This window comes from Coffea eugenioides, unplaced genomic scaffold (genome assembly GCF_003713205.1).
Source record: "Coffea eugenioides isolate CCC68of unplaced genomic scaffold, Ceug_1.0 ScVebR1_2097;HRSCAF=3063, whole genome shotgun sequence".
NCBI classification, from domain to species: Eukaryota; Viridiplantae; Streptophyta; class Magnoliopsida; order Gentianales; family Rubiaceae; genus Coffea; species Coffea eugenioides.
The window spans coordinates 12,452-40,353 of record NW_020862552.1 but is presented as its reverse complement, the minus strand read 5'-3'; the positions used below and the strand labels follow the sequence as shown (position 1 = coordinate 40,353).

The window sequence follows — 27,902 nt, the reverse complement described above, 5'->3', positions numbered from 1 at the left end:
CATATTTACTATTTTACTTAAAGAATATATGAAAAGTATTAGGAGTTATTGAAATAATGCTAAGATTTTTTTATTATCAAAACTTTTTTTTTTTTTTTTGCAATGACCTTATATACATATGTAGAATAATATTAGTCATATTATTAAATTTTGAATTATTTATGAATTGTTAAAGGTTAGAAAGTTTGGATGACAGTAACAACAAATATTTCGAGTTATATATAGAATTGCCCTTATCTATGCATCACAATTTCGATATATTGACACCTATGAATATAATAAAATGGTACACAAATTTTCATATATTAATGCCTATGAATTTAATAAAATGGTAAAATCTTAATAAATTTATCTTTTGGGTCACAAGTATAAAAATTAAAGTTGTATTGACATAGCATAATCTTTGAAAATTATAGTAAAATTACACATATGTTAAGTTCTGTGACTTTCAAACATACTTTGTATCATTTACATTATGGATTTGTCTATCAAACTCTTTTTTTATTGGCATATGGTATATAAATTATTATAAAATGTCATTTTATAATAATCATAATTTTTTATAGATGAATTTTATGTAAACTATTAAAATTATGAATTCACAAACGACTAAATCTGACTACTTTATGACATATATTAGTCTAAATGACTAAAAAATTATTGTAATCATGTGCACGTTGATTGTTGAATTGAAATTTCCTTTATTACTAGTACAAGTTCTTCTAATCAAAACAAAATCAAATCAAATATCTTTTCCTTTTGTATGCAGTAGTTATGCTTAATAGAAAATTATTAAACCATTATTACAATTCATAATTTCTCCTAAAATTAGTAACATTTTCCATGACCTTTAACCTTGTCAATAATACTAACCACCGACATGTAGATAATCTTAAAAGCAAAAGCCATCAATATGACAAAATAAAAATGTTTTCATGCTGAACGAAAAAAATTGCGATTCTATATAGAATCGCAATTTATTCATCATGAATGAGAATGAATTGCAAAGTTATCGCATTTCTAATTTTATATGCATTCAGAATTTCACGCAACATTAGTTTAGAAGAACTTTCCTTTTTCACACTAAGGAACCAATCCCAATCTCTACGTCTCTTTTATTTTTTCTTTAACCATTAAATGGGGTCAAAGTTGTTAGCAATAAAATAATAAATAAATTTAATTCCATTTCAATTTCTTTTTTTAAGTAGCTATTATTTATTTTATTACTTAGGTTAAATATTTACATATAAAATAATAGCAATAAAATGCCAATCCTCGGATCAATGGAACTTCAATTATTGTTAATAAAACTAATTTTGCATTGATAAAAATTAGTCTACAGAATGAAAGGTCAATGGTAACAATTGCTAAAATATAGCAATTTTTAATTATGGGAAAATAAACAACTAAGTTCCCAAAATATTTCACTTTTTTTGTTTAAAAAATCTCAACTTGTTGACTAAATTCAAAATAATTCTATTGTCAAAAATATTTTTTCTCAAATTAACTTTCATGATTAGATGCGAGATATAAATATGGTAAAACATCCCTCATACATATGTCATGGATATTTCAGACTTTTAGTAAAAAAAAATTTTGTTGTTAAAATAACATTGTATCATAGTGTACTAATTATTTTAGGACCATTTTATATGTGAACTAAATTTAATTTAAATTATACAATAGATTATATATGCATGTGATTTTTATTTATAATTATTGGATCCTATTCTTATGAACAATCTCCCAAGGAAAAAAATCAAGATCATACTGATTTTCTTACATTAATTGTTATACTAATTTTTTCATTTTCATTATTATATTATTTCTCATTTTGTTTAGTCTTTTACTCTTATTATTTCTTGTGTCTCAGATGTAAATTTATTAAAACTTTATCATCTTATTATATTCATAGGTGTTAAATTATAAAAATTTTGATATATAAACAAGTAATATTCTATATATAACTAGGAAGATTTGTTGTTATTGTTATCCAAACTTTCAAATTTTTCAAAAATTGAAAATGATTAAAAACTTATAATACGACAAAATTTTATTACATATTTTACAAGATTATGTGAAAGTCAAACTATTTTTCATAGTATTTTAAAATATATAAATAAATTTTTTTAAATTATACCTATAATCATGTATTATAAAGGTATATTATGAGTACTTACTAACTAAGGTACTAAGAATTAATTATTAATAAAACATCTTATCGTTATTTCAAATAAATTTTCTAATACTAGTATGAAATATGTTTTAAAGTAAAATAGTACATGTGTCCCATAAATCAGTAAGTTTTGATTATTAATCAATTTTACCATGTTATCAGTAAGAATTACTATTTATGTATATTCTTGAATTAAACTTACTCTCTAAAAAGTAAGTTTGGGATATAAAGTAGTAATTTATTTATTTAAAAAGTAATTTTAATATTTATTCCAATTTACCTTTTGAAGTATAAAAGTTACTAATTTATTACTGTTAACTTACTATTTTAGATGGGAAACTTACTTTCTTATTTTTAAGTATTATTCTATTTAGGTGGATAGGCCTATCAAATAATCAAATGGTTGCTAACAGTAAATCAAAAATAAATCGAAAATGGTCACATAAGTGTTATCCTATTTATGCCTCAAAAAGTAAATCGAAATAAAAATGAAAGTTACTTTTTAAAAAAAATAAATTAGTACTCTGTATTCGAAACTTACTTTTTGGAGAGTAAGTTTAATTCAAGTAATAGTAAGTTTTTATAAATTAATAGTAAATCTTGTTGATAGAATAGTAAATTTGGTTAATCGTCAAACTTACTAGTTTGTGGCATAAATTTACTAGCGGTTAATACTTTTGGAGTTTAATTACATTTACCTCCTTTATAGTTTAACCAAACTTATTGTAAAATTAAAGTATCAATTCTTACCAATAAATGATGAAGTGCATTTGACATTTTTGTTTCCTAGTACAAGTTGGCCGGCGTAATTGAAATTCATCAACTGTGGTTTTAATCAAGTTGTTCGGTGCTTTCTAACCCCGTACAAGCATCAATCATATCATACAAATTTCTTTTGGACATTTCACCAAACACCTTATATGCATTCCCAAATTAACCACTTTTCACATAAACAACGACATACTACTACCATCATTTTGTTTGCAACTATACCTTGCTGGAAGGGCCTTTAAACGGCATCCAGTGGGAGTCATTGCCAGAAGATGTATAAAACTTAAATAAGAAGGAACAGAAGATGCACAAAATACAAAAGGGTACAATTTTCAATTCACCAGCAAAAGCCTCTTCTTCATTGTCATCTAAAACTACGATAAAATCAAAAAAAAAACAAAAAGGAACAACGAATATGTAGAAGACTATTCAATTTTCAGTGGAATAACAAAAACACAAATCATTTTGTTTGCAACTATACCTTGCTGGAAAGGCCTTTAAACGGCATCCAGTGGGAGTCAGAATCTTCGTTCTTGAATCCGTCCAGCGATTCTCGATCAGAACTGTCGTAATCTTGCCAGGAAAATTTTGCCAGGAAAAAATTTCTATTCCATCATATCGTGAGGTGAGAAGAAAATAAAAAGAAGGCAAGCAACTTTAGAGAGATGTGATAACCCAAAACCATTTTCAGAAACCGGTGATTTTTTTACTTAAATATGTAAATTTTTTACTTTTAGTATTAGTAAGTTTAATTTCAAAAAAAAAGTAAATTTTGTCAAATAATAAGTAAATTAAATTACTCAAAGTGTAAATTTCTATTTCTGACTGAAACTTATCTTTCAGGCATATACTTACTAGTTTTAATTAAAAACTTACTAAAGTTAATATTAATCATTTTAATATAATATTTAAAAAAGTTGCTAAAAATTTTGATCTGTCACTAAAGGTAATAGAAACCTATAATAGTAGGTTTCCCTAATATCGTTACCATAACTATAGACACTATAGCATTGTCCATATATATATAGTAGTTTTGGATTTTTATGATCTTCTTATTAAATCCCATTGAATTATCCATCACCAATCAATATCAAACTCCAACGGATAACCCATTGGTTGTCTGTTATTTGACATGCTAGATGATGGCGCTCCAGGGATTCGAATGAAGTCCATATATTGCCTGTGTAACAAGGGATGTCCAGAGAACCCATGATAAGATGTGTTGGTGGAATGGTAGTTGCTTTCGTGAGAAATCATTTGGAAGGCAATCCCCGGGACTTGCTGGCTAATGCCATCCGGTATGGAAATCTAAGAGTACTTGCAGAGCTCCAAGATGTTGATTTCCTTGTATAGTAAATGATTCAAACGATTGTTCCAACAAAAATAATGGAAAAAAAAAAAAGGAAGTTGAGGGAAATACTTCAACAAAGTGCGGAAAGTGGATCTTTTTTCCTAGACATAGATTTTGCAAGCCACTTGCACAACCTTTTATAAAACTTTAAGAAATCAGACATTTTTTTCTTCAAAGTTTCTCTTCACTTTCATACAATTGTCTCGTACAACCAATAAAACTTATTTCGTAGTTTCATAGCATCTTTTGGTGATGATTTAACTTATTACATTGGAAAATGTGTGAAAAGGGCGCACTAGAATGATTAATTAACAATGCAATTTTGTACATTTGAGAGTACATTTATATCGGCTCCTCCACTAATTTTTTTTTTTTTTGTGTACATCTAATTATACATGTTGTCAAAAAATTTTGTATAAATACCCTTGATATAATTGCATATTTTCTTTACATTTTTTCCCCCTTGGACAAAGCCCCATGTTATATTTGAGAGTCTTGCAGACCCGTTCCCGTTTTAGTGATGAGTAAAAAGAGGGCAAAATTGCATCGTTCATTAATGGACAATCTTAGCAGTTAACACTGCCTTTTCACTAATCTTGGCTCTCGGGTAGAAAGACCTGCGAGCCTGTGACCTTATATACCTCTTACCAAGTCTTACACCCAAAATTTCTCTACTCATTTGGCGAAGTGCTTACGTCGCCATGCTGATGCGAATTATCTGCTCCAAAATCTTCGCAGGAGCAGCTTACGGGATGCTGAAACACTCAAACTACGTCCTACCCTTTACATCATCTTTACTTGCGTCTGCTATATATTTTATATCCACAACCATCAGCACTCTCAGAGAGTCTCTTTGGAATTTGCAAGTGAGTTTGCAAGAAACTCAAAAATTGTTGACTCGGGACTTTTCTTTACAAGAATGGCCCTTTTGAATTATGTAAACATATACAAGGTTCATTAAAAAAAGAACTGAGTTACTGGGAATTGGCAAGTGAGTTTTCAAGAAACCAAAAATTGTTGACTCAAGGACATTGCATTACAAGAATGTCCCTTTCCAATTCTATGGACGTATACGAGGTTGCGAGCAAATTGAGTTACCGGGAACCGACTTAGTCAAAGCTTGAACTCAAATTGACTTAACAAGTTCGTCTGAGTCCGGCTCCAAGTATAGGGACGCTTTGTCCATTGGCTTGTCAAGCCATTTCTGTACTGTACCATATGTTAAATAAAACTTTTTTTAATTAATAGTGAAATTACATGTAGGTTTTTCGTACCATTATTATTTCCCAAATAAAATGTTTATTTTACTAATGTTAAAAAAAAAAAGAAGTATTTTTTTCTTTTTCTTTAATCTTGATTAGATTCAAACTCAAGTTCAAACTGTGATAATATTTACTTAAATTTGACACATTTGCAGCCCTAGTGGGCATACGAATGTTCTAACAACAACCTAGTATGGTCTTTTAATATTCCTCGGTCTTTTCATGGCATTTCGGAGGAGTGAAGCCAACTCAAACCAGAAGTCAATCAAATGGTCCCGATCTTATCCTCAGTGCTGACACTCCAAATGATCCCCTGGAAGAAGCATAACATTTGCCACTTGATTCTTCTCAATGAGCACACATATAAATGCATCGTAAGAAGGCTGAAGTTTCCCAGGTCATTTCCAACTAGTATAAATTCTTGTTGGTGGTTAGAATCTTCACTAGTTAGTTTACATCGGAAGGTACATGAGATTAGCTTCTGAATTAAGAGGCCAAAATAATTGGCTTTTTGGAGCATTTTATGACTATATGCCAGTGAAAATGACAACAGGCTTCAAATAGTTTGCATGGGAACTATTGACTAACCATTGTTATGACTCAAAAACTTAGATGATCTAAAGACGTTACATTTGTAAACAAATTGGGATCAATGAGAAAGTTGGGAGTTTTAGTTAATGCAGATGTCGGTAATAGGTAAACAACATCTGCCAGAAAGGCCGATATGTAAAACTGACGTGGTAAATCTACCCTGTAGGGGTGTGCAAAATCCAAAACTTCTGCTCGATTGGTAAGACATGAAAATCTGGCAACATTCCCGACATGCAAAACTGATGTGGGAAATCAATCTATCCTGCTGGTTTAATGTTTATATTCCTAAGAGACTAAGACACGCTAATGGTGCGGTGTCCGAATGCTTCTTGCTCGATTGGTGGTTGGCTTATTGTGTCCCACTCATTTGAAAGTGGCTCCAGTGTTAATTTATTTTTTAAAGGTAAAATTAGGTTAGAAAGGTATTTAAATTAGGTACATGTAAAACTGACGGGGGTAAATCTAGGACACGCTGATGGCACTTCTTGGTTTGGGGTCTAAATGCTTCTTCTAAGCAATTTCCAACAAAAAGCATTAAGACCCCAAACCAAAAAGTAAATGATACGTTAAGTTTTATATGAGAATAATAAATTTAATTGAAGGGTGATTTTTGTCAATGATTACTCGCTTGTTCAATCTTTTTAAGAGACCTCCTAAGGAAAATTATCTCCCAAACAAGAAAAAAAAATTAAATAAATAAATGAATAATGTGTTTGAATAAAATATTATTTAAAATAATTACTGTAGCATTTTTTGTGATATGATGTATATAAAATAAAAAATAATAATTGAAAAGATAAAAAGATATATAAAAATTATATCTATAATATAAGCAAATAATTTCTTACCATTATTTGGCTATCCAAACACAGGCCGGGCAGAAACAGAAACTCGCTCTGCCGCGTTGGCGCGTACACTCGCTTCTTTGACTTTGTCAATTATGCTTTAGGTTAAGTAACTTCGAACACATTACAACCGCACGCGCCCCAAGCCAGTGGCGGTGCATTTCCTAGTACTTTTCAGACTTGTTCATTGAGTTTTCCCTTGCAATGTTCTCATTCTATTATTCTTATCCTCGCATTCTTAACGTGGAATATTTCTTAGACATTTTGCATAAATTCCCAACCACTATTTGGAATTATTACCAGTAAATTCCAGCTCTTTTCAGTTTTCCTCATCTTCCTTTTCTTTCACTTTTAAAGTCAATTATGCTCATTACATTTGAACTATTTGTTTGCTAGGCCCCATGGATTAGACCTTCGGACAAGAAAGAAACGTCGTACCAGATGCTTCATGCATAATATGCAATATAAATAGAGGCAGCCACCGAATATTGCATCAACCAACTCATGCAACAGTTTTTCTAAAATCTTTTCATGCAGTCAGTCAAATTGGTTGAAATCGTGAACCTACAGTGAGCTTTTATCTTGCCTACATTTATACTTTGTACATTGGCTCTCCTTTTATCTTGTGTGAGATAGAAAATCTCAACATTCTTTTACTTAGCAGCTATCATTGGCTTTCGAAATTATGCCTTCAATAGTTGATGCAAATTTGTCCTGCATTAACCTGGTTGTGCACCTTAGTAAACTGAACAATACCAAAAAGAAATGGGGCTCTGCTTTTCTGACCATATGTTGTTCAAGGGCCTTCAAAAATGTTCCAAGTCGTAGAAAGAGCAAGATTTTACCAGTACCTTCAGACACGGTTACTATCGATATTGCCGAAGTTCATCCCTGCCCTTGCAAGGTTGATCAGACAACTCTAACAAAGCTTGTCAAGGAGAAAAGCCTTGGTCAGCTTGATCAATTAGGTGGTATTCAAGGTATAGCTACTTCTCTCAATACTGAAGTTCAGCATGGATTAAATGGTCATGATGCCGAAGATATTTTACGCAGAATTGAAGCCTTTGGTAGCAACACATATCGTAAGCCTCCCAAAAAGGGATTCTTCCATTTTGTTTGGGAAGCTTTTCAAGATCCTACAATTGCCATTCTTTTGGCATGTGCTGCATTATCACTTAGTTTTGGCATAAAAGAGAATGGTCCAAAAGAAGGATGGTATGATGGTGGAAGTATATTTGTTGCTGTTTTTCTTGTCATTTCTGTTTCAGCTATCAGTAATTTTAGGCAGAGCCGGCAATTTGAGAAGCTTTCCAAGGTCAGCAGCAATATCCCAGTTGAAGTTGTGAGAAATGGCAGGAGACAGCAAATTTCAATCTTTGAAATTGTTGTCGGAGACGTTGTTCGCTTGAAGATTGGTGATCAGGTACCTGCTGATGGATTATTCTTGGAGGGGCATTCCTTACGCATTGATGAATCAAGCATGACTGGAGAAAGTGATCATCTAGAAGTTAATCAAAACCAGAATCCATTCTTGACTTCTGGTACCAAAGTAGCCGATGGATATGGTCAGATGCTTGTTACTTCTGTTGGAATGAACACAACTTGGGGGGAAATGATGAGCTCTGTTAGCCAGGACTCCAATGAGAAAACTCCTCTTCAATCGCGCCTCAATAAGCTAACTTCAGCAATTGGTAAAGTTGGTTTAGCAGTTGCTTTCTTAGTTCTTTTGGTGCTATTAGTTCGCTACTTCACTGGTCATACAAAGGACGCAAATGGAATCAAGGAGTACAATGGCAGCAAAACAAAGGCTGATGATGTGATCAATGCTGTGGTGAAAATTATTGCTGCAGCCGTAACAATTGTAGTTGTTGCAATTCCAGAAGGTTTGCCTCTGGCTGTAACACTTACACTTGCTTACTCGATGAAGAGAATGATGGCTGATCAAGCAATGGTGAGAAAGCTTTCTGCTTGTGAAACAATGGGCTCTGCTACAACCATCTGTACAGACAAAACAGGTACTCTTACTCTAAATAGAATGACAGTAACAAAATTTTGGCTGGGCAAGGAATCAGTAGAGAAAGATAGCTACCTTTCTATCTCAACCAATGTTCTTAAATTGCTTCGTGAAGCTGTGAGCCTAAACACAACAGGAAGTGTTTATAGGTCGATTAATTTAGGAACTAAGGGCCTCGAGTTCTCAGGAAGTCCTACTGAGAAAGCAATTCTGTCTTGGGCTGTGATGGAATTAAATATGGACATGGAGCGAGTAAAACAGAATTGCTCCATTCTTCATGTCGAAGCATTCAATTCACAGAAGAAAAGAAGTGGAGTGTTGATGAAGAAAATGGTGGATAACTCGACTCATGTCCACTGGAAAGGAGCTGCTGAAATGATACTAGCTATGTGCTCGCATTACTACAACCTTGAAGGAGAAGTCACATTACTGGATCATCTTGAGAGGAAGAAATTTGAAGAAATAATACAGGGCATGGCTGCCAGCAGTCTGAGATGCATTGCATTTGCTCACAAGCAAATTACAGAAGCCAATGATGCCAGTGGAGAAATACAGCAAACATTAGAAGACAGAAACTTGATCCTTTTGGGGATTGTAGGCCTAAAGGATCCCTGTCGCCCCGGTGTGAAGAAAGCTGTGGAAGATTGTCAATATGCTGGTGTGAAGATCAAAATGATCACTGGCGACAATGTCTTCACTGCAAGAGCAATAGCCACTGAATGTGGAATACTTAGGCCCGATCTTGAGGCTAACGATGAATTGGTGGTAGAAGGTGTCGAATTTCGCAACTACACAGATGAGGAACGGATGGAAAAAGTTGATAAAATTGTTGTAATGGCGAGATCGTCTCCTTTTGACAAGCATCTCATGGTGAAATGCTTAAAAGAGAAAGGTCATGTTGTAGCAGTGACTGGAGATGGAACAAACGACGCGCCAGCATTGAAAGAAGCTGATATAGGACTTTCTATGGGGATTCAGGGCACTGAAGTCGCCAAGGAGAGTTCAGATATTGTCATTTTGGATGACAATTTTGCTTCTGTTGCCACAGTGCTTACATGGGGAAGGTGTGTGTACAGCAATATCCAGAAATTTATTCAGTTCCAACTCACAGTGAATGTGGCAGCTCTAGTGATCAACTTTGTAGCAGCAATTTCAGCTGGAGAAGTACCATTAACAGCAGTTCAACTCTTGTGGGTAAATCTCATCATGGATACTCTTGGAGCCTTAGCGCTAGCAACAGAAAGACCAACAAAGGATCTGATGGACAAGCCTCCGGTGGGGCGTACTGAACCCCTCATCACCAACATCATGTGGAGGAACTTAATGTCTCAAGCCTTGTATCAGATAGCAGTTTTGCTGACATTACAGTTCAAAGGAAAATCAATCTTTGGTGTTAGCGAAATGGTAAACGCTACGTTGATCTTCAACACTTTTGTTCTTTGCCAAGTGTTCAATGAGTTCAACGCAAGGAAACTTGAGAGTAAGAATGTGTTTGAGGGGATACACAGGAACAAGTTGTTCTTGGGAATTATTGGAGTAACAATTATTCTTCAAGTGGTGATGGTGGAATTTTTGAAGAGATTTGCTAATACAGAGAGGTTGAATTGGGGGCAATGGGGAGCTTGTATAGGAATTGCAGCTGCATCCTGGCCAATTGGCTGGATTGTTAAGTACATACCTGTTCCGGACAGACCAGTGTTCAGCTATCTCAAGTGGAAGAAATTCGTTGAAATATGTCAACTTTTCCTATAGATTTTACTAGGGCACTAGAATAAGAATATTTGTTAACCAAAAAATCATATTGATTTGTTATCGTAGTTTTTGTTAAGATTTTTAGGATAATTGTTAGCCAGATATTTTGTTAGTTTACTGCTTGTAAATAGTGATTTGATGAATGAATAGTATAAACTCATTTTAAGATTCAATACAATTCTCTTATAAGCTTTTTTTTTTCTCCCAAAAAAAACAACAGCTTCAAATGCATGTAAAATGGAGTAGTGTGCTCAAAGTTTCGTTTTAATATCTTCTGTAGTTTGCTTCTGTAATGTACTTTTTGTAGTAAATTCTTGCTGAGTTCAATATTTACACTTACCAATAAATCAAACAACTTCTACTAATTGTTATTAGGAAAACAGCAGGCAAGTTGCAATATCACAAAGTTTCGTAGTAGTTTATGCTGATTTGTTAGTTTAGAAAATGATTAGACTCCACTATAATATAACATTGGGATACATTTTACAAATTCTTACTTCTTGAGCTATTCGCAATATTCATGAGCCAACTAATGATTTTCTGCAAATATCCATAAGTCAAATTGACGAATTTGGGCCCAACGTGGTTCAATGACTTGGACAAATCATTTTGGACGTCTAAAGACTGAGATGTTTCTCAATCCCAAGCCCATTGATATGTAGCGAAGAAGAGGTAGCTACCACGCGATTACAGAATTTCAAGGAACAACAACTTTAAGACAAAAATGGTAAAATTAAAGGATAAATGTTTTGTACACGGTCAATATTATCTTAGCAGATTTAGATGCATGCTACATATATAAATTCAATTGAGATAATGTGACATGTATCTAAATCTGTTAGTGTATACATTGACAGTGTTGGAAAGATTGATCCAAAATTAAAACTTATAATGGGCAAATTGAAGTTCCATTACTGAGTTAAACTGGCTATGCAATTTATGTATGCTAGTAGTATATGTTAAGGGTGATAAAAGAACAAGGAAACTGTGTATAATTGGGCTAAACAACTTTCAAGATTTGTTCTTTTTTTCTCAAGAACTAATTATGTTGTTAACCTTTAAGAATGAGAAGCATGTAAATTTCCCCAGCTAGGTTTTTCTCGAACAAATTTGCTGGAAATTCAGTACGAAATGATCCTACACTTTATGTAGAATTATATTTTTTTTGTATTGAGACCGTAGATGAATTGAAATTAGGGATAATTTCAGAAAGCTCCCCTGAAGTTTCTTGAAATATCACTAAGCTCCCCCCACATTTTGGAAATCTCTCTTACCACCCTCTGAATTGACATTTTTTTAACAATGTTAGCCCCTCTAAGCAAAAGTAACAATAGAAAATGCATTTTGGAGGAGGGAGAGTATTTTAGTTCCCTTCATACCCTTAGTTTGACTGATAGCAATGACATAAGAAAGTTGCAGTAGGTGGAAAATGTGAATTGGAGAGTATTTTTCGGGCATGAGCACTGTTGCATGACCGTTGGACATGCAACGGCTACTTTGAGTGCTTCCAGCGGTATTAAAAGGTGAGGGTGTCCGCTAGAAAAGTAAGGCAGATGGAGGAGTAGATTCCCAAAAAGAGGGAGTTTTCAAACTAACTTCCCAAAGGGTGGCGATTTTTTAATCTCTTTCCAAAGGGTGAAAAATGTATCCAAAGAATGCGTTCTTCCAAATAAAAATGTAATTTTCAAATACATTATTTTAATTTTCATAAATTTATTTAAATAGGAAAAATTGGTTAAATAACGCATTAGTAGAATGCATTTTTTGATGTCACCAAAAAAACACATTTCGAAAATACGCTATTTAACATAAATTAAATATTTATGAAAAAAAACTAGTAGGTTATCTATTTAACATAAATTAAATATTTTTTAAAAAAGAAATATCCCATAAAGTACTAACTCTTTATGGCTTTTCTCTATTACATGAACCAAGTACCAAGTTTTTATGGACATTTTATTCTGAATCATTTAATTTATGTTAAATACATAAATATTTGCAAATAAAATTCAAAAGCCGTTACACAAATATTTTTACGAAAGGAAAACTAGCATGTTGGCTATTTAATATAAATGAAGTATTTGAAAGTAAAAAAAAATTGTCCATAACATACCAGTTCTTTATAAGTTTCTTCCATTATATGAATAAAGTATTAGCTATTTATGAGCATTTTACTTTGAATCATTTAATTTATATTAAATACATAAATGTTTATAAGTGAAATTCAAAAAGTGTTACACTGATATTATTATGAAAAGGAAACTAGTAGGTTTTGTATTTAACATAAATTAAATACGTGAAAGCAAAAAAAGAAATTACCCACTTTTTACTAGCTCTTTACGGGTTTCTTCTATTAGATGAATAAAGTACTAGTATTTATAGGCATTTTACTCGGAATCATAATACATTTATTGTTAAAGTTACATTAAATGATTGTAAGTAAAATTTAAAAAAAGTGATATACTAATATTTTTACGAAAGGAAAACTAGTAGGTTTTGTATTTAACATAAATTAAATACGTGAAAGTAAAAAAAAAAAAAAGAAATTGCCCATGACATGTCAGCTCTTTACGGGTTTTCCTCTATATTACACGAACAAAGTAATAACTATTTATGAACATTTTACTCTGAATCATTTATTTATATTAAATATACAAATGGTTGTAAGTAAAATTCAAAAAGTATTACATTCATATTTTTACAAAAGGGAAAAACTGGTAGGTTTTGTATTTAACATAAATTAATTATGTGAAAGTAATACTCGCAGGTAATTAATTAGTTTAATTAGTTACTTAATTAAATGCATCCATTTCATAAACCCTAAATTCGAAATTTTAAGTATTACCTAACAATATGCCTAATTAGCTCAGGAGTCTTCCAATCAATGAAGCTGCAAGATTTGTTACTTCATACCAATGCCCCCCAGATTTTTTGCATTACAGAAAGCTTCATAAAGCACACAGGTGGTATTTTCCTTAAGTACAACAATATTTTACTGCTAAGTTCATTGGAAAACAACAGCTAAAATTCCATACATAATGGTAAGGAATCCGAGTCATAGAGTTGAAAAAAAGCACAGCATTCCGGTTCGAGTTAGAAAATTCCATACAAATCAAGGTAAAAAGTCATCAAGTTCCAAGATCTGTGGATAGAAGCAGAGCATACTTGGCAAGAGTAAATTGCAATTCCCAAGCAAGTACCAAAACATATGTCTTTTAGTCGTTCATTGGGACTGGGAATGCATATAAGTACTTGGCATAGGTACAAATAATAGTGTGACTGATGCATAAGAGCACATCAAATACAAGGGTATTATTGGCAACTGATGAATTTTCAGTGTGACTTCTGACCCCACAATCAATCAGGGGTGGTAAGAGAGATTTCCAAAATGTGAGGGGAGCTTAGTGATATTTCAAGAAACCTCAGGAGAGGTTTCTGAAATTATCCCTTGAAATTAACATGAGATGAAGCAAATTTGGATGAGACAACAGTATGCATTGACATGATAAGCATAGGTGGAAAACAAGTCAAATTTCCATTCGAGCCAAGAAAACTTGTGCAAAAAGGAAACTAAAGCTAGGGAAGGGTTCTGTTACCTCAGCGTAATTCCTAGGAAACTTCCGTATTCAATCCGCAATTGAAGGCATTTTTTTAAAACTTTTTCAATCACTTTTTTACTTCCCATACAACAGTAACGGAGCCAAAACTTTTTTTCTAGGGGCCAAAATTTTTCCTAACAAAATTATCTTAATATGTTATGTTCAAAATAATTTTCATCTATTTAAATATATGACGTCTAAAAATCAAAATAATTTTCATCTATTCAAATATATGACATCTAAAAACATCAAATGTTAACATTAATTATAAAGGTATTTCTATATTATAATACACAACATAGTCATAACAAAAATTAAGACAAGAAATAACCTTTGATTAAATATTTTATAACATCACAAACCACCCAAGTTACACATTATGATAAGATACTCCAATATGTCACCTATGCAATATATATATATATATATATATATAACTATGTAATATAAAAATGACTATTTTCAATTAAAAAAAGATAGCTGTTATGTTCACATACCTTGAAATTTGAACCTCTTTTCTTAAAAGTAAAATGAGATTTACATTCTTTCATAGAACTAAATTCATCTATGATTAAATCAATACTAAATTTTTCAACAACTTTCTTTTCTATGTACACAGTTAACCAATCTTTCAATAAATTATCTTTGAGCTTATTTCGGAGCTTTTGTCTTGATTATCTTCATAATCAGAAATATCCATTCTGTAGTTGCAGTTGATACAGGAAGATGAGTGGGAACAAATCTAATCAATTGGATTAAATTGTATATTTATATATGCGCCAATAAAGTAATTATTTTTGTTTTAACCCATTGATAATTATGTATTAGGTCGTTTTATTATAATATATCAAAATAGGTCAATTTACTATATCATCAAATCATATATTTAGGCTTTTGAAATTTCATAATATAAACTAACATTGTAAAAAATTAAGAGGGTCAACTTTGTTTTACACATATATTTCCATATTACGCATTAAAATTTTCAAAACTTAGAAAGGACTATGACTCCCTCGCCCCCCTTGGCTCAGTCATTGACATACATCAAATCGCCATACTACAATTTTCAATAAAAACTTCAAAAAATAGCATTCTAAATGGCCCTAAACATATGACAGAGTTGTGATCTCAGACTTAACATAAGCTGCCAAGTTGTTTAAAGATAGTCAAAAAGATAGCTTTGCATCCAAATTGTAATATGAGTCGTGTGTGTGTGTGTATATATATATATATATATATATTTGGGCCAATCAAAGTAGTGAAACTTTTTAAGAATCCTTGCTACTGCGACAGCTCCAACACGAATTCATCAAAGGCCAGTCGATAGCTATATTTGAAGAAGTCGTAATTAAGTTGCTACACTTTCAAAGAAGTCATATTATAGTGCCTAATGATTCCAAGATGATTGGTCCCATTATGAGCAAGTAATTCCTTCGAGGCATCGGCAAAAATTCCTTTAGTGCAAGAATTTGCAGTATTGTCATCCAGGAAGAAAAGGGGTCATTCACTACTCCTATTATTGTTGTCGTTGTTGTTTTAGGAAAATTTTAAATCTTATAAGGGGAGCAAAGAAAGTGAAAAATTGAAGAGTTGAATCAGAGGTCTCATGATTACTTGTTTAATGTTCATTCTAACCGAATTGAATTTTGCGAACAAGGAAAGGGATTTTTTTCTGTAACAAATAAAAAGCTTGAAAGTTAGCAATGCCACCTTAATTACATAATATGTTAATCAACCAGCAGAATTATACACAGAAACTTCCGTATGTTGAGGCATGCAGATCCATGATGCATGAGTCGTAGAAGCTGACGCTATATATATAGTGATGTTGTGACGACGAGGGGTATCGTACAGAGACAGCGACTTTCCTGCTGACGATGAAAACATAATAAGATTGGTGAAATCATTAATGTCTTATCCCCATAACAAGTGCCAGGAACCAAAACTCTGGATAGAGATGGAAAAAAATTGGTAATTAGGCTTATTGAGAATTTTAAGTAAATATTTAAAATTAATGATTGGTGTAAAGAGTGGTATAAATTAATAACTTAGTTTGTAAAAATGAATTTAAATGAATTTACAAAATATTAAAATAAATGGATTATAAATGGGTAATAGAGTTATCCATTTCATCTTTTGACTTACCCATTTATATCCATCTAATTAAATTGATATAAATGGATTGACTCACTTATACCTATTATCCATTTTAACCAATCCAAATCCGACCATCCAAATCATCTATTTTGACATCTCTAATTAAAAGTATCTCATAAAAAGTCCCCCTGACGCCCAAAAAAAGGAAAAGGATATATAAATTAGACATCAAGTAAGGCATTCGAGCATGGTTGCACCGCAGCACATGCATTTATTTGTGGTCCTCTTGTTGCCTGCAAGGTTGTTAATTATGGGGGCACATAGCGTGATCCGTCTTCATTGACTAGTAGGCTGTAGGCCGTTGATTCTTGGTGGCGGTGGTGCATTGGCAAGTAGCAAGCAACACAGTGTGGATGGTGTTTTTCATTCCATTAGCTTCAAAAGCATAGCTTGGCCTCCTAATTTTGTGAACGGGGGCAATAGGCAAATATGATAGCGGATATCATCAAGTATCTAATTGAAAGAAACCATTTGATTTTTTTTTTGCAAAAGAAGAAAAAAAAAAGAAAGTCCCTTTTCGTATTTAATTCTTGAAATCATGCGACTGGCTTCGAAAGCTTGTAACAAATTTGTATTTAATTCTTGAAAAGAGGCTTTTTTTACAGCCCCCACACGAAAAGGGGAGGAGATTTTCATTCATTTGTGAGTGCGTTTAGGAAATCGGCAGTTTAAGTCAGAGCAAACGAAAAGAAAGGGAAACTTGAGTATTAAGTGAGACGGAGGTTTATGTAATTTTCTTTTTAATATTTTTATAATCTAATTTATTTTAATCTAAAGAAAGGGAATAGAAACTTCATCGAAGAAAGTTACGGAAGACGGTCGCGTGTAATGATGATTTGATATGCTGTAATGGTTGAATTCTCGATCTCTCAACGCCATCAAAATTTAAGTGTTGGCGGTGATCACTAATTCAAAGGACTAGTGGCCGGAGGTTTACGTAATTGGCCTTCTTTATATATATATATATATATATATATATATATATATATGTTGGCCGACACCGGACTGTATAACTAGAACAGAGGATTATAATTCGCGTGGCCGACATTCTTTGCCTTCCTCCGTTGTCACCCATGGCCTAACCTTCAAAGGAGTAGTAAAGACAATCAAATGCTCGGCGAGTCAAAGCAGGCGTGCTCCATTACAACATTAACCACCTAGCAAAAATTACTTCCAGTAAGATGTATGTTACAACAGGACAACGCGTTTCTTCTTCTGCCTTTGTTATAAAGTCAAGCGTGTTTGGATAGAGATTATTTGAAATAATTTTTTTTAAAAAAATATTGTAACACTTTTTTTAATGTGATGTATGTAAAATAAAAAAATAATTAAAAAATATGTTGATAATATAAATAAATCAATGTGTGTGTAAATAAGTTTCTTCATTTGATTTTGTCAACTATAAGATAATACTCTCCTAGTAATTTATTTCCTATAATATAAATAATTATATAGATCATACATATTTGTTTATAAGTAATTTATTTCCTAGTCGCAGACGTCATCTTTTGTCTGTCCTCCTTCCTATTTACTTTTATCCCTAGATGACATATCTAAATTTTACTATATAATGCATGAAGGAAAACCCTTATGCTGTTTCTATTTCTGTCATCTTTTGAAGGTTTTTTTTAAAACCATTACATTAAAAAGTAAAACATCCAACCATATTCCAAAAAAAAAACTTTTTTTCTTTTTGTTTAGTTTTGATTTTTAAATTATGTTAACTACCACCCAAAGTTGTATGTAACTAGCTTATAAGTACTCGTATATTTTCTTGTTTACGCAAATCTTTAACAAATCTTCCTAGGAGTAGAAATTAAGTGCGCTCCAAAATCTTCCTAGGAGTTGAAAGTCCGTTTCTTTGACCACCTATGCTGAACACTTGGGATCCTCGGTGACATATTTTGAGTGCCAATCCAATGCCACCTCTAATATTGCGCCAAGTGTCCTGTTATTATTTGCACTTTAATTTTTTAATAATTCAAATTGATTTGATTTAACACAAATTTTCTCTACCCTCTAAAACTTTGAACCAAAATTAAACAGCCGGTCTAATTCAAATACCATAACTTTTGAGTTAACCACTCACGATCCGGGAAAAAAGAAAAAGAAAACCTAAGCGATTGAGCCACCAAAGTCTTTCATCGGTGATTGCTTTGAACAAAGCCAAAAAGAGACAAAGTCCCTGGAAGCTTGTGTATCATCTCCACTCAGATGAGGTCCACACTTCAATGACGTTCTCCAGCAGATTCCTCCACCAGCCGCCATTCCGCGTGGCATCATCTCCACTGCCGATTGCCTCACCGTCAAAGGCACCAAGGACGTCCTCAATAAGCCCTCCACCGGCAGGGATACCGTGGAACATTTCCAGAGAGTGAGTTGTTTCGGACGTCTAGAACTTCAAGAATTGGAGGGATTGAGCCAAATAAGCGATTAAAACTCAAGTAGAAGGGCAAAGCCAAAATTACATTGGAAAGGGGGAAATTAAGCCCCTTGGAGGAGAACGATGCAAGGTTCTTCAAAACTTCTACCAACATTCCTTGGAGGAGAACGATGAAGCCTATGATTCCCCAGAAGCATTTCTTGTTGTGCATCTCCTGAAAAATTTTCTTCTCTTCAAAAAGCCTGGCATTGAGCACTGTGGAAACTTGGCACAGAACATAGGTCGTGAAGATCAGAGTATTCTTCTCATTCACATTAACTTTCAGAATTAATTGGCCTTTAAAATGGATGGCCAGAAATACTGCAATATGATATATCGCCTGTGCACTTATGCTTCTTTGCATAACATCATTCATCAATGGTTCGTCCCGATCCCTCGGTGGCTTGGACATGAGCTCTTCAGAGGGCTGTTTAATTATCAGAGAAATAGCAGCAAAGAATCCAGAATTAGCTTGACCCACAGAAGTTGAAAAACTGGATATGGTATTTTACCTGTAGAAATGACTGCCATAGCATCAAAATCTGGGGCTCAATCGCTTAGGTTTTCTTTTTCTTTTTCCCCAGATCGTGAGTTGTTAACTCAAAAGTGATGATATTTGAATTAGACCGGCCGGTTAATTTTAGTTCAAAGTTTTAGAGAGTAGAGAAAATTTGTGTTAAACCAAACCAATTTGAATTATTTAAAAATTAAAGTGTAAATAATAACAGGACACTTGGCGCAATATTAGAGGTGGCATTGGATTGGCACTCAAAATATGTCACCGAGGATCCCAAGTGCTGTCATCATTTACATCTACACCTACTCCTAATCCTAATCTAGCCTATACTAGGGGAGGGACCCAACAGGGTCACGGGGGACTAAACCACCATCGGATCATACACCTACTCCTAATCCTAATCTAGCCTATACTAGGGGAGGGACCCAACAAGGTCACGGAGAACTAAACCACTAAATCACCATCGGATCATACGGTACACAGCACCCACAGCACTCACATGAATCTTAAGCAAAGCCACATTAAGTGGCAACTTTTTGATGGGAGCAAGGGTTGAACCCTTGATCTCCCACCCCACACTAAAGGTGGTGGCCAACTCCACTAAAGGGAGTTGGTTTCTCTGCCCAGTAGTTAGTGTGCAAATATTTGTCATTTAATATGTGCTAGGGAGACCGAGAGACGACTGGGCTTTGGTGACTTTGTGGAATTTTGGGTTATGTCGGTTGACTTTCGAGTCTCACATTTTTTTCTTTTGTTAGTTTTAATCGACCTTGGACTTGAGAGGCAGGACAGTCGAGACTCAAGAATTACTGAAGCTTGATTGAATTACTGAAGCTCGAGAAAATTTTCAGGAACAATTTTATTTGATGGCTGAAATTTCACGTTTTTGATGCTCAGTAATTGACATTTTACAAATCAGTACCACGAATGACACTTTTTTTTTTTTTTTTTAAGGAGAATGACACAGATCCTACTTTGTAGTTAGTATTATGTTTAACTACAAGTGCTACGCATTCCATGGTACAGTAATAATGCGCTACATCTAACGCCGCTGGGCAGAGTTGAAAGTGTCACTCATACCGCACCTAAATATGCAAAGCATCCTTTAACTTTATTAATTCAAGAGACATGAGAATTCTCGAGATCTACATAGTTAACTCCCACATATTAGATTGAAATGACAGTATAAAATAATAGTGAAAGGATTGAAATAATAATGTCATATTAGCTTTCCAACTTCGTTGCATTTGATCATTAGATGGACTATAGAAAATATTAAGTGTGTTTTTATATCCTACATGGGTAGTTTAACAAAGAAAATCTCTCCTTGTGATTGTTATAAATATAGTAAATTTAAGTAAATTTAAATATGCTAAATACACCAACCCAAGTACCGTATATATCAGTCCAAAAGAGTTTTGGGAGGCTTACGCTCTAATTTGAGAGGAGTTTTGGTTAGACATCAAATCAAAAGAGCAAGTTACGGGCATTTGGACCATTAAACATTTGTGTTATTTAGACTCTTTTGTGTTTTCAGTTTTAAATGTCTTTTGGGCTTAGGAAATATGTCTTAGGATTTATACTCTCTCCTCCTTCACCCGTGGACGTAGGTTAATTTGACCGAACCACATAAATTTTCATTAGGATTTTGGATAAAAATTTTCATTGGAATTCAATCGGATTTTGAAGAAGAGTTATTTGACTCATTGGAACTTATTGAGGGTTTTGTTCATTGGAGTTCAATTGGGTTTTGAAGAAGAACTGTTTGACCCTTGGAATTCGTTGAGGGTTTTGTGAAAAAGGTGGAGTAATATTATGTTCGTGATTTTTAGTTTGTTGGGATCTGCTGAACCTTTTTGTGAGTTTTGACTCATTGGGATCCATTGAATCTTTTGCAACCTAGTTCGTTGGGGTCTGTTGAAATTTTGGTTGTTTGTTGAGATCCGTTGAAATTTTTATGTATAAGGTGGAACTCGTTTGCTATTTATCGATGTTGGATACATACCAAAGTGGAGATTTGTTAAATGTGTCTTTGTATCTCATATCAAAAGTTTAAAAAAGAAATCTCTCCTTGTATTTGTTATAAATATAGTTGATTAAGTGAGTTTAAGTGTGTTAAGTGCACCAATCCAAGTGTCGTATGTACTAGTTCAAAAGAGTTTTGGGGGGCCTACGCCCCAATTTGAGAGGAGTTTTAGTTAGGCATCATGACAGGCGTCAAACCTGTGCAATAATAAATACCTGCTCAAATAAAATACAAATTCTGTATATAGCGGTAAGCAGGGTCGAATCCACAGGGATTGGGGATAATTTAATTTCTTCTCAAGTTCCAGATATGGGGGGTTTTTGAAAATGAGAGTAACTAAATTATTTGGGATAAAATAAAATAAAATAACTACAACTCAATTAACTAATTATCACAATAAAAATAATGATGGACGAACTCTAGCCAAGAGACAACTTCGGAGATGGTTCACTTAATTCGATCACAGATGCAAGGATTATTCCAGTTACTATCTGATAAATTAGTTATAGTTGTCATACATGCGATAAACAACCAACTCTTCCTCAATTTGTCGATAGCCAAGGTACGACCGTTGACTATTTCTCTAATCAGGAAACAACCCTAGGTACGACCATAGAAGTTCAATTCCCTAATTGCATGAATAATTAGAAGAGCCTAATTCTAACCAATCAACACGCTACGAGGGTCTCTTTAAGTTAGCATGTCTATCTCCCTGACACAAACCCAATCATGCCAGTTGCCACCAGTTTAGAATAATTAAACAATTACGGATTTAACTACCCTAATTGGCTTCAGGTTATTGAATTAATCTAGAATCCGGGCCCTGGATAATCGAATAATAAAACAACCATATGAACATAAAGCAGAAGATAGACAAATACCAGTGAATAATGAAAATAAATAAAAACTAATTCGATCTCACAAATTTAGTAGAACCAAATCCTTCGTTGTTCTTGACTAGACAAACTTAGCCACGCCTCATGAGAAAATCTTCAAGTAATTCCACTGAGGTCCAGGCCATCAAAAGAGCCAAGAAAGAAACAAAACTAAAAACTATGCTAAAAGCTAAGCTAAAACTATTGATTGATTGATAAGAGTTCTCTGCACGTTTGTCTCCCTTTTTAAAGCCAAAAGGAAGTCTAATGCTATCTCTAGTGGTCCCCACACCAAATTCAAAGTCTTGTACGTTTCTTTTCCTAGAGTCCAGATGACTCATGCTTCTTATCCGTGGTCCCCGCACATGTGGACAAAGCCTCCCAAGTACTTGTTGTTCCAAGTCTCTCTACGTTGCTTTCTTTGAAAAGCCCAAATGACTAAATGCCTTGCACTAGCTTGTGGTCCCCACCAACTCAAGGACCTAAAGGTTGAAGCCCTTAGAAGTCTGCATTTTTCCATACAAGTCCCTCCTTTTTGGTAATTTTCTGCTTCACTCCTGAAATTGATTCCAAATACCAAATATGAGTAAATATCAGCAATTAACACAATATTTGTCAGGGATAGAAGGGGAAATCAATAATAAATTTACTAACAAATTATACCCTATCAATTCCCCCCACACCTAAATCATGCTTGCCCTCAAGCATAAGAACAGCAATTGAACACCAAAATTTGACAATGGCTATTGCTCTAACTATCATATTGCCAAGATACCCAGAAAAACATATATCAAGCATCACAGTTAAGATCCAAGAAAAATCACTCCGGTTAGCTTCCCAACCACCAATTTTTCCAATTTAAAGCAAACTAATCTAAGAAAAAGGAATGGTTGCTCACATTTATCAGCAAATGGTCCAACTATTAACCAAAATCTCGACATTAAAATCACAAACTGGCAAGCTGACTTATTCACATACTAACCCAATCTTTATTTTATTTTTTCCTTTTTTTTTTTGAATAACAAAAGACTTAGTCTATAGCCCTTAGAGCCTTTTGACGCGAACTCCAACATTTGATAGATGGAGGAGCCCGGTTACTCAGCTCTAATTGCTACGGGACCACGCACTCATAGTAACTACTACCTTTTGACGCGAGAATCGACACTTTAGGTGAAGATCCCCGGTTACTCAGTAGTAACAACTAGTGGAGTACAGTCACCTCTTATTTACGATAACATACCACAATAACTAGAAAATATCACAAAGATAACAGCAGCCAGCCTCAAATTTCCAAACATGGAGAACTAAAATTAATAATTGGACCAATTCACATGAAAAATGCCCACAATCATTCCCTATGCCTAGAGAAGTTAACCAAAAATTGGAAAAGTTAAGCAATCATTGACATACACCAAAGAGATGTTCCTGAACTCAACCACATCAACTTGATACCCTTTTATTAATAACACTTGGCAATAGCAGAATTAGAGACAACAATCCAGTATCAAACTTGGTATTCATATGAAGACTGACCACTAGAAAAAGAAAAGAAAAGAAAACAAACGAAAAAGGAGATAAATATCAAACTAAAACAAAGGAAAAACCTCTAGAAACTAAAAACAAAAATACTAGCACCCCAACTGATCCCCCCACACCTAATTCATACATTGCCCTCAATGTGATAAATAAACAATAATAGTAAGCAAAAGAGCAACGGTACTTCCCTGAAATCACGGGGACCATGGCGGGGCCACAGCAGTGAGTGAGGCGGGGAACCTTGATCTCACTATTGCCGCTAACAAGTAACCCAATCAATAGAAACAAAATTGCCAACATATAGAGGAACAAGTAAATGCAGATCAGTAGAAATCCATATCCTCTAATGAAGTCAACAATCAACCCAATAAGCACAGGTATCTCCCAATTCAAAAGGGTAGTGCATAATAAATGGCTCACCAAATTAGCAATTTAAAGCCCTGAGCAATTTAAACCCAACAAGTCAATCAGTACCAGAAAACCACTCCAAACAATGTAACAGTTAAACTCCACAGGCAAAGGACGTCCAACCAATTTCACTCAAGCAAACTAGGAGCAATGCGACTGATTAAACAAAGCAACGAATTTCAGCAAATGGACTCATAGCCACCCAAAATCCCAACAAATGCCCTAAAGATTTAGCATTTGAAATCAATAGGTAAAATACTCCAACAAGTCAATTAGACGCCACCAACAGCAATACGCAATGGAAGTGGCACAGTAGCCTTCCAATTCAACAAACAAATGAAGAAAATACCCAACCAAAGGCACTTCAAGGGACGCAAGACAGAAATCAGCAAAGTAGAACTCAAGTGATACCAAAAATAACCTCGACAAAGCAGTGAATTCAACCAATTTGAATACGTAGAATACGGTCAGAAATGCCTCCCAAAGATCAACAGAGAGCGACAAAAATTGCCCACCCAAAATCTGTCCAAATGGTTCCAATTGGATAAGAAATTACACAACTCAACCAACCGAAATTAGCAAATGAGCCAAGAAACCGTCAAAACCAGCAATAGTAGTTCAAATTTTGGACTACAACTAAATCAAAATGTTTGGCAGTTTTCGATCAAGTAGCCCACCAACTAGAACCAAGTGGCAACAAATGTAGTTATAATACCCCAACCAGTACCACTGGTGCATCCCACAGATAATGAAGCAACATAAACGGCCACCCCAATCAAGAAAATGGAAACTTCAGGCACCTAAGGACTAGGCGAAAGTCTCAACAAAGCAGCTATTACAAACAATAAGCAGTGGTGGTCCGAATATTAGTCAATGCAGAAATCATGCAACTCAAAATCTCGGCAAGTGCTCCAATGAGCTTAGCAATTGAAATCACAAAACCGAATACTCCCCAAACAAGGTACTTAGAGTCAACCAATGGCAATACTAATTCAACAAACCAACCCAGAAAATTACTCAACTAAGGGTGCAATAGGGGTCTCCGAACACAGCTCCAAACACCAACAATTGAACAAATAGAAACTAAACAGCCCAAAAATCAATTAAGTAGATAAACACATAAAAACTTCACTCAAAAACTAATTAAACATGGAAACAATGAAATTTTCCCCAAATTACTTCAGATTCCACCCCAAAATTGGACAAATAGTGTCAACCAACCACAGATGATATCACAGCACTCAAATCAACCATAAAAATGTCTGGCCTCAGCTAACAATTCAAAAATCTGTCCTCAGCTAATTAGAACTAATAATCTGGCCTCAGCTAATTAGTGACAGTAAATTAAAGAAAGAGATCACCGGAGGTGTTTCGGCCACAACAACAGGTACAGTGGAGGGGCAGAGGCGACGTGCGTGGACCTCACGCGAGTGGCTGAAATGAAAAAGGGCGCCCGGCTGCTGCTGCGGCTGGCGGCCCGCGCGCACGGCGGCGCGCAGCCTGGCTGCTGGTGCTGGAGCTTCCGCGCGCTGGCTGCGCAGAGAGAAAGGAAAGTCACGCGCTGGCAGCGGAGGGGACTTGCGGCGTCTGAGTGCTGGAGGCTGCGCGAGCTCAGGAGCTGCGCGCGAGAGAGATGGCAGTCAGGGAGCTGGTGAGAGGGGCGAAGTGGATGGTGGTGGTCGTCGGCGCTGGCGGCGGCTGCTCCTCATGGATGCGGGCTGCGGCGGACAGGGGAGATGTGGGCTCAGCCGTGGGCTGCTGCGTCGCGAGCTTCGGGTGGCAGCGGCGATGGCGATGGAGCTTCAGCAGCGGCGAGCGGCCTGGAGTGGAAGCATCGAGGGTCGGCGAGGTGCGAAGTGGATGGCTGGCTGGTCCTTTGCGCGAGACGCGAGGTGGCGGCGTGAGTGAGGTGGGCGGCGCGAGTGGGCGGTGGCATAAGGGATTCGGACAACAGAGAGAGAGCAGGGGAGAAGGAAGAAAGAAAAAGAAAGAAGAAGAAGAAAGAAAGAAAGAAAAAGAAAAAGAAAGAGAAATTGTTTTTTTTTTTTTATATATACTTTGAAAATCTAAGCTACGGTGAAAAAAATTTTTTTTTAAACTTTTTTAATTTTTTTTTTAAATTTAAATTTTTCTTTTTTCTTTTTTTTTTAAACGAAGAACTCCTGTCCTAGGCGTGGGCACGTCTAACTGCTATGGAGTTCGCAGATCCTGAACGAAAATTTTTTTTCCTCAGGCGTGACCACCTGGCGTGGGCACGTCTAACTGCTATGGAGTTCGCAGAACCTGAGCGAAAATTTCTTTTCCTCAGGCGTGACCACCAGGCGTGGGCACGCCTAACCACTGATCTCCTGCCACCAAACATCAAACCATCAATTGACACTAATACTTAACTAAAACTTCAAAAATGCATGAAAACTGAAACAAATAGTCTTGGGTTGCCTCCCAAGTAGCGCCTTTTTTTAATGTCTTTGGCTAGACATACTATGCTTGCTCACGGAGGATAAAATCTTGTAGCTCGTTTCAATGCTTCATCTTCAATATGATCCTGGTAACCCTCGTAAATAGAGTAATCCTTGAGCTCACGAGCTACGGTCTTCCCTGGACTAGTAAATGGCACCAAACAAGTCGATGATAATTTGCATTCTCCATTCACTCCTCCCTCACTTGCATTTATTGGTACAAGATATCTTGCCATCGCCACTCTTAATTTATTCCTGTCATGAAATTCAAAATTGTCTGGTATAATAAATTCAATTTCATTAACAGGAATTGAAGAGTAAGAGTCAGGAGAATAGTGATGAAGGAGTGGAGGGGATGTCACCGCATTTGGAGATTGTTCACTGGATTCATTCACTTGAACCATTTGATGTTGGGGTCTCAATTCTTGCTCTTCAACTTTCTTTTCAACTACATCTTTAGATTCTTCTTCTCGAGACTCTTGCAGTACCATGTCATTTGTCAGAATAATTGCACTCTCATCTTCCTCATGGTCGATAATAGTCGGTGAGGACAATTCTTCATAAACTGGAGAAATCAATTTGCTCGTTTTAAATGCCCATTCAAGCCTTGCTTCTTTCATCTCTTCATTCATCTTTTGTGTCTCCTGTTGAAGTTGATGTACCTCCTGTTGAATTTGATATGTGTTAGTAGCTATTAATTCAACCATTTCTTCAAGAGACATACCTGACATGGATGACGGTTCTTGAGACTCTAGCTGTTGAAAATCTAGTGGCCCTGTTGTATAATTATAACTGGAGTTATCCCACCATCCTTGATCATACCCGTTTGGATTAGGGTTATACCACGTTTGAGACCATGGTGAAAAATCTCCATAATTATTGAGTGGGACACTCAGATTATCTTGATATTCGGGGCACATACCGGTCGAATGATCCCTGGCATAACAAATTTTACAGGTTGCAGCAGCCATTCTTTCTCTAATAGAGTTTACTGCCTCTGAATATGCAAACTTAGCAAAAAAACTAGTCTCATCGCCTTCCCCGGAAACAAAATCCAGTCTATCACCAAAATACGGAGTGTTAGAAGCCATAAACTATAATAAAAAAATAAGAGAAAAATAAATAAAAAAATAAAAAATAA

The 27,902-nt window shown here is 34.8% G+C and overlaps 1 protein-coding gene across 1 annotated transcript; it reads left to right on the top strand.

The window, feature by feature from the left end:
* The first annotated feature begins 7,681 nt into the window (after positions 1 to 7,681).
* LOC113756223 (putative calcium-transporting ATPase 13, plasma membrane-type) lies at positions 7,682 to 10,762 on the top strand. The gene has a single exon (XM_027299985.1). It carries the CDS (start codon positions 7,682 to 7,684, stop codon positions 10,760 to 10,762), a length of 3,081 nt encoding a protein of 1,026 aa, XP_027155786.1.
* The last annotated feature ends 17,140 nt before the right edge of the window (positions 10,763 to 27,902 follow it).